The following is a 7641-nucleotide window of genomic DNA, read 5'->3' on the forward strand; positions in this document are numbered from 1 at the left end:
AGATACATATAGTGAATGTATCTTATAAATAACTTACATCTGTAAAATAACCAGTTATTTATAAGATATATTCACTTTAAATGCGTACAAATATTGGTATAAGTACACTGCTGTCACAATTCAAGTTACTGTATAACTCAATAGATCAAGCAATAACAAGATACATTGGTCTTTTATAAAGAAGTTTTATAAAGACACTAATTAACTGAACTAATGTTTATCCAACTTCCTATATTTTCATAATTGCCAACAGAAACACTTTCTTTAATGTGATGTTTGTATTTTTCTCTTTAGTTTTCTGCTGGAATTTAACCTGTACAGCTGGTGGAACGTCGACCTTTCAGTCAAAGGTAACTTTAGTTCATGAACAGGCTTGTGCACTATATGTGAGAGAGAGAGAAAGACAGAGTTCAATCTCAGAGCGAGAGCAGGAAGCTTTGTAGCTTTCTGTGGTTTTGTCACCCTACTGTGGTTCACTTACAACTTTTTTGTCACACCTTCAGCTCAGAGGTCACGGGGTAAAACTGTGATGGTTCCGTGTGATACGGTATACCCCGCTTTTGTCTCTGAACGTACCATCAAAGAAACAACAGGCAACATTGACTGTGAGGGCTGCATCAGGTACCTCTTTAGACCATCTTAAATTAACTGCTGAATCATTAAATAATCACCTCATTTCATGACAATCTTTATTCGGGTCAAATAGTAAACTTTGGTCTCTGTCTTTGTACTGCAGATCTTTTGTCATACAGCAGATTCCCAGCAGCAATCTCTTCATGGTTGTTGTGGACAATAACTGTGACTGCAGCAGTGCCCCTCCAGTGAACATGGATCCCATTGAGATCATGTATATCCTTTCTAAACACAAACCTTTATTGAAAGCACTTTCATTTTAGCATATGGCTGGTTAAATCGTAAAAAAACTTATCAGTTGCTGACTGGGAGAACAGTTGCATTTCTTCTTTAGGGTTAATTTTTGAGTTGTGTTATCCAAATGTTTCATATAAGCCTAAATGAGTCTTGAAGTAGCGTGTGTTATTTAGGGATATGTTCTCTTCGTTTGTTTTTACCCTTGACATCTTTGAACACAACGAGTCACTAAAATGTGACAGACTGAAGTTTCAGAAGGACAGAAAGAAGCCTGACTCATGCCATCCTTTCCACCCTGAGGTATGAGAACATGTCTTTGTCTGCATACTGTCCCTATGTGTGCATCTACATGCGCAGTCATATTAGCTTAATACATTACAGCTTCTGATATACACTGGATACAAGATATATGCAGTTGATATCAACTGCATACTTAAATGGTTGTGCATTTTAGTGCCGATAGAGCTCAACACTAGATTAGCAATACTAGTCTTATATATAGTATAATGAAACTGATACTGGAGTACAAGAACAAGTTTTTCTTGGCCAGTTATAGGGACTTCCTGCTGTCCCCAGTAGCTCTTTGACAACCTCATCGTGCAGGCAAAACACCATTAAGACACAAATAGAGGCACCCCACCACCACCACCTCATTTTCCATCCACTGATGTCTTTCACAGATAAAATCTTAGTACATCCACCATGTTAAGGTTTAATATCAGACCCATACACTGCTATATGCTGTATGTATTACAAATGATTGTGTCTCCTGCAGGAAAATGCCATGGAGTGTGGTTCGGCAACACGCCTCTCCAGCCCTCTAACAGTAGCTCTACTCCCTCTAATAGCAGCGAGCATCAGCAGGTGACCATGTGATGCGGAACTGGACATCAGTAAGGACTAACTCAACAAGAAGATGCTTATAATACACAGAGAACATGGCCACAATCTCAATTTGCTCATACATCTGCAACAGGCAGCACTCTACAACAACAAAAGAACGATCAGTAGCACTGAGACGCACATCCATTAATGCAGAAAATAAAACGGTATGGTGCAGCAATCAAAAATGAGAATAATGGGAGTGACTTTGCTCAGAGCATTGCAGATCACATCACTGACAGTTTGCCATATTGTCCTTAATGTGTGCTGAAATTAAATAAGAGCAAGAAATGTCTACAGTAAAAACAAATGTTTAGGAGTACAGAAAACAAATGTGTCTTTGTGCAAAAGAGTATAGAGTAAGATTTGAAATATGTTCATTTCTTTGTTGTGAGGGAGGGAAAAAATGAAGGTTAATATAAGTCTGCAGAATTTAAAATGCACTTTTGTCATTTGTGAAAAGAATTCAGAGCAGTCTCTGGCAGTAAGCTGATAAAAACCATTGACAGTGCAATCAGAGGTTCTTAAAAAATGAAATTTATTTTGTGACTGAATTCTTTTTGATGTTAAAAATCATAATGCTTATGTAAAATACCAGAAACAATGGAAAATTTGAACTTGCTTCAATCTGTCAGTTTCTCCTTGTTTTAAAGCAGAAGACACTTCAAACAAGCTAAAGATGCATGATGAAGATTCAACTGTGTGTTTAAGAATGTTCCATTGATAGAGTATATTCAGCCATAATTTGTCTGAGTGACCACATACTCATGTTTGAGAAAGCTGATGAATAAATACACAGAAATATTTTTCTTCATTTACACCTTGTGTTATTTTCTCGCGTGCACACGTGTGTTTGTGTCTTTATATGGCTGCGTGGACATAGTTGGAAACTACTGTTATGAGGATGCTATGGTCCTCATAACTTTAAAGAGCTGTTTGAGGGCTAAGGTAAGGGACTAGTGTCCTTACAACTATAGAAAGACATGTGCGGTGATGTTACGTGGGGCTTTTGCTTATGTATGAGTAAAACTAAATAGATTTCAACCTTTTCTCAACCTTGAGAAAAATAAAACGGCAAAATCAATGTGCAGGATAGAATGATGATGTTGAAATGGTACATGTGTCAGGCTGCAAAAAGAAAGAAATCGCTGGCAGCAACTACTGGTGTATATATAGCAAATAGATTTAATGTAGTTACACTGTAGTCTGTATAACAAATAATACATTTCTCTGATTAAAAGATTGGATTCAGGAGTTCATGGCTATGGTGCAACTGTCATGTTCAAATTTCAGTTAAAACAAACAGCTGCTAGGAGGAGAAGTGTACAATAGCTCTTCTCATGCAATATGTTGCTCACATGTGGGGAAAAAGTGTGAAACCCAAGTTCCTTAATTGGTGTCTGTGCAGTGTGCGAGCCACTGTCATTGTGAAACACAGATCTTGCTTCTTTGTCTGCTGTTATTTCCTGTAGTAGTTATTTTAGTACCTGCAAGCTATGTTAAGTTAATTCTGTTCAACTGAAAATATGTGAAGCAGCAACAAGTGTTTCCTGCAAACTGCGAACAGCTTTTAATAGCTGAGGCAGAATGTGTGCAGAAGATGACGGTATAGCACATCTTAACTTTGAAACTATAATAAAAAACCATTATTACAGCATGTGTTATTATATTAGCTTAATAATTATAGCCTCTGATATACACTGGATACTATATATACAGTTATCAATTGCATACTTAAAGAGTTCTTCATTTCTGCCACTCTAGTGCTGAAAGAGCTCAACATTAGATTAGCAGTACTAGTCTTATATACAGTATAGTGCTATTTGAGAGCAACAAACAGAACAGCTTGTGAAGATGTGCTTGCTATACTGTAATAAAAATGCAGTTGAGGTGACATTCCTACAAAACACTTGCTATTGCAAATGTATAGGTGTAGCTACAACTCATTAGCACTGGTCTAGATAATATTGTAAAGGCTGTCTGCTTGGTCTCTGTATAGTATTAAAAAAATTTCAATGTGCCTGCACAGTGTTATACAATGTTGATGGAGCTGGCTCCTCGGAGATGGTGGCATACACATGGCATGTGTCAGACTAGAAATGAAAGAAATCAAATGTAATATATATCCAGTAGCAAATATATTCATTACTTTGCCTCATGTCTCACTTACATCCTCATTTTGAGGCTGTTGTGTCTTCAGTCCTTGTCTGTTCAGGTTCTCACAACCTACAAATCAGAGAGAATCACATAGAAAGTTGGTAAGTTTTTCATAGATTTAGCTTTTTTTATTGCACTGTATGTATAAAAAAATAATGCAAAAATAAGATTTAAATAATTTCTGGTTTCAGAAGCATGGGTGGCCAGGAGTGTCATGGGACTAAATATGTTAAAACTATATTTGTTGCGCTCAGGAAGTGAAAAAAGCAACTCACCAGTGGTACAGTCAACACCAGCTACTGAGGTGATTACATTGTAGCCCTCATCATTATCTGCAGGAAACTTGTTTGATAAGAGAACAGATGAGGAAAGTAATTAATTCACCTTGAGGGCTCTTCAAATTCAGTTGGTGGATTACTTTACATTACGTGAATGTCATATCTGACAATAAAGTTTTTTAATTACCGATTTTCCATCATCAATATTTCTCATGTGCATATAATCATCTGCAATAGAAGGCAACACTAAGCTCAGTGTAAGAGAAGAAAATAGAAATTCAATGTGTGAATGAATTATATTGTGATGTTTCCTGACAACTCAATGTATACTTTACCAGCACCACTGGATTGTGATCTATAAGGAAATAAAGGGAAAATGTTTAAATTAGGTGTTACACATTACACAGAACGCAGCGTAGGACAATGAACATAAATCAGAGACTGTGTAGCCTCAAAGCTAAAAGTCTACAGTTTCAGACTATACTGTATCTCTAAACCTTTGCTACACTCGTGTTTTATTTAAAAAAATCTAAACACTTGCACTGCACCAATGAACATATAATGAATACACTCTCAGATTTGGAAGATGTGTAGCACTTAACATACATTGCTTTGGACACAAATGACTGCCGCTGACACACAGACACAAGAAGATGGGAACTGAATCTTGTGATTACGTGCTCTACCACTTGAGCCATAGCTGTCCTGTATAAATCACTGGTAATGGAAAAAAAATATCTCGTGACTTGGCTGTTGCTGAAAAGATTAAAAACCATTTCTTACCTCTTAAAGAAACATGCTCCTGAAAAATGACCAGAGAAAAAGACAACAGTGATCACTAAAAGGTTATTACTAGCTGTAATATCTATGACCTCTGCTCAGTGGAAACTGTATTTTTGAATACTGCAACCAAAAGAAAATGTTTCTTCTTTTGGATAATTTTACATTTACATTAAATTAACAATAACAAGATTAGGAAATTTCTTAAAGTACATTCAAGCTTTATTGGACACACAAATTGTTCTTACCACTTTTTGTGGTACAGAGAAGTGTAAGCCCCAGTAGGACAACACCGACAATGACTCCGAGACCACTCACAATTACTAGCAATTTCCATTTCCATGTTTCTGTTTTAAAACAACAAATTTCATTCTCAGTTCCTGGCTCATCATTTCTAAAACTTCAGAACAAAATGTTACTTTTCTACTAATGTACCGGTACTGCTCACTTTTTTGTTCTTCTTTCACAGGAAACAAACTAGTTTTAGTGCGAGGCTCATGTGCAGTCACACCTAATAAATAAAAACACCCAAAACATTAAAAACATTCCCAGAGGTGCACCCTGGGATTTTTGATTCACTACAAAGAATCTCACCTGTAACGTTATCTCCTGATACCACAGTCGTAGTTTTGTTAACAGTTATCAAAGTTCCTGTAGTCCCTGTCACTTTAATAGTCACTTCAGTAACCGTTTCTTGAAGACACAAAGGGTAAGATATTAAAAAGTATAAATCAAAAAAGCACTTTTTTAGGTTGTTAAAACATACTCATGAAACAAAGTCACTGGGTCACCTGATTCTGGTTTCACTGGTGTTAGGGAAGTAGAGATTGAACTACTGGTTGTACTCGCCACACCGACAGTCTGACCTGATGAAACTAGTAAATACAATAACTACTACATGATAATGTTCTGGATTGTTGTTTCAAAGTAAAGTGTGTCCTACCTGTGGTTGCACTGAATGTCGTCGCTCTCTGTGTCATGCTTGATTCTATTTCCACAGTATAAACGATATAAAAAGTTGGAAATGTCAGTTGTATTTGAGCAGCGTCACTATAATATCTGTGCAACTTGTGTGATTTGTGCAATCACTTAAACAATTATTTCCACAAGAGCAGAATTCATGCGCAGTATAGTGCAACACAGTCACCAGCTTTTACATTCATGAATAAGGATAAACTTCATTGCCATTTGCCCAGGGGTAAGGTAAATCTTAGTTTAAAAATTCAACATAACAGTTCAGTGCATCATCTGTGCTCTGTGCATAACATATAAATAAATGTATTAATATATATATTTATAGTATATATACAGTATTGGGAAAGCAGAATTGATCAACTTTGTCAAAATCTGTATCACCTTCTACCACAAATAATATTTTTAAAACAATGTTAAACCTGCTCTTCTTGTGTTTGGTTTGCAATGCCAAAAACTATATTAACATCTGAAATATTGCATGGTGGGATACAACAATATTTGGGAATAGCATTCACTCACTTTGCATAGTGATGAAGGATGCATCACTGTGTGGGGATAGAGAATTTAACTCTCCAGGCTTTAGACTGCAATAACATCTCACTTCAAACTCAGCAGGTGAACTCTAATGTGTCTTATTCAGCGGAATACCAGGGTGTTTATTTGTGCTTCTACTGTACTGTATCTAAACAACAAAGTATGATGGTTACTTACTTTGTAAGCTGATGTGGGCTATGTTACTGAGACGAGATTGATGTTGTCCTCCTTTGGACACTGTTGTGTAATAACATGACACTTCAACCACAGCAGGTGAACTGTAAAGAGCCGCCATCCTCAGCAGCTCAGTCCCTGTCAGTGTCTGCAGACAGAGGACGGCTTTGGCAGTTTCTTCTTTTATAATGTAGAGGTAACACTGGGTCACAGAAACAGATGATGGAGTCTGACAGTTCAGTGTGACTGACTCAGTTTCTGTGATCAGTGGGGGATTCACTGTCAGTTTAGGCCGAGGAACTGAAAATGTAAACATACATAGGATTAGATAACATGTTACGTTTGAAGACCTGACCCCCATGTTGAGAGTCCCTTTGTTGTTTGTACGGATACTACAGTTATCTTAATAGTAGTCCATAGCAGTAGTATTTGCTCACTTTGTATAGTGATGGAGGACGTGTTACTCTCTGGAGACTGATACATATCGAGGTAAAAACACGTCACTTCAACCACAGCAGGTGAACTCTGATATGCCAACAAGAGCAGCTCAGTCCCTGTCAGTGTCTTCACACAAGAGAAGCTTTTGGCAGGTTTGTCTTTCACAGTGCGGAAAAAACACTGAGTGACAGGAACAGATGATGGAGTCTGACAGTTTAGTGTGACTGTGTCCGTCTCCGTGATCAGTGGTGGATCCACTGTCAGTTTAGGTGGAAGAAGAGCTGAAAATTGTTAATATATTTTGGATTAAATAACAAAAATATACATGTATTTAAAACATTTTCTTACTGAGCAAAGTATAATGATGAGGCAGCGTAACTACTCACAGTTTATGCTGATGGAGGATTTGTCACTGTGTGGAGATGGAGAATTTCCCTCTCCAATGTAGTAACATTGTACTTGAACCTGAGTAGGTGACCTCTGCTGTGTCACGTCCAGCAGCTCAGTTCCTGTCAGTGTTTGCACACAGGACACGGCACTAAGACTTTGTCCT

The 7641-nt window shown here is 37.2% G+C and overlaps 2 protein-coding genes across 2 annotated transcripts in view; one reads left to right on the plus strand and one right to left on the minus strand.

The window, feature by feature from the left end:
• The window catches only part of LOC109951927 (voltage-dependent calcium channel subunit alpha-2/delta-3-like), a 34549-nt gene extending 32021 nt beyond the window's left edge, over positions 1-2528 (plus strand). The window contains exons 35-39 of the mRNA XM_020586695.1: positions 269-350; positions 504-621; positions 737-849; positions 1088-1170; positions 1646-2528. Of these exons, the coding sequence (XP_020442351.1) occupies positions 269-350; positions 504-621; positions 737-849; positions 1088-1170; positions 1646-1738 (489 nt within the window). The 3' untranslated portion in view covers positions 1739-2528. The remainder of the gene's footprint in view (positions 1-268; positions 351-503; positions 622-736; positions 850-1087; positions 1171-1645) is intronic.
• Positions 2529-2983: 455 nt separating this feature from the next.
• Positions 2984-7641, minus strand: part of LOC109951928 (uncharacterized) — a 23646-nt gene continuing 18988 nt past the window's right edge. Inside the window, exons 2-15 of the mRNA XM_020586696.1 lie at positions 7475-7639; positions 7088-7369; positions 6654-6950; positions 5911-5955; positions 5759-5842; positions 5562-5660; positions 5416-5478; positions 5216-5314; positions 4971-4989; positions 4523-4542; positions 4375-4415; positions 4185-4251; positions 3923-3978; positions 2984-3845 (exon numbers count right to left, since the gene is read on the minus strand). Of these exons, the coding sequence (XP_020442352.1) occupies positions 3765-3845; positions 3923-3978; positions 4185-4251; positions 4375-4415; positions 4523-4542; positions 4971-4989; positions 5216-5314; positions 5416-5478; positions 5562-5660; positions 5759-5842; positions 5911-5955; positions 6654-6950; positions 7088-7369; positions 7475-7639 (1418 nt within the window). The 3' untranslated portion in view covers positions 2984-3764. The remainder of the gene's footprint in view (positions 3846-3922; positions 3979-4184; positions 4252-4374; positions 4416-4522; positions 4543-4970; positions 4990-5215; positions 5315-5415; positions 5479-5561; positions 5661-5758; positions 5843-5910; positions 5956-6653; positions 6951-7087; positions 7370-7474; positions 7640-7641) is intronic.

The sequence above is a fragment of the Monopterus albus genome, unplaced genomic scaffold (assembly GCF_001952655.1).
Source record: "Monopterus albus unplaced genomic scaffold, M_albus_1.0 scaffold419.1, whole genome shotgun sequence".
In the NCBI taxonomy this organism is placed as follows: Eukaryota; Metazoa; Chordata; class Actinopteri; order Synbranchiformes; family Synbranchidae; genus Monopterus; species Monopterus albus.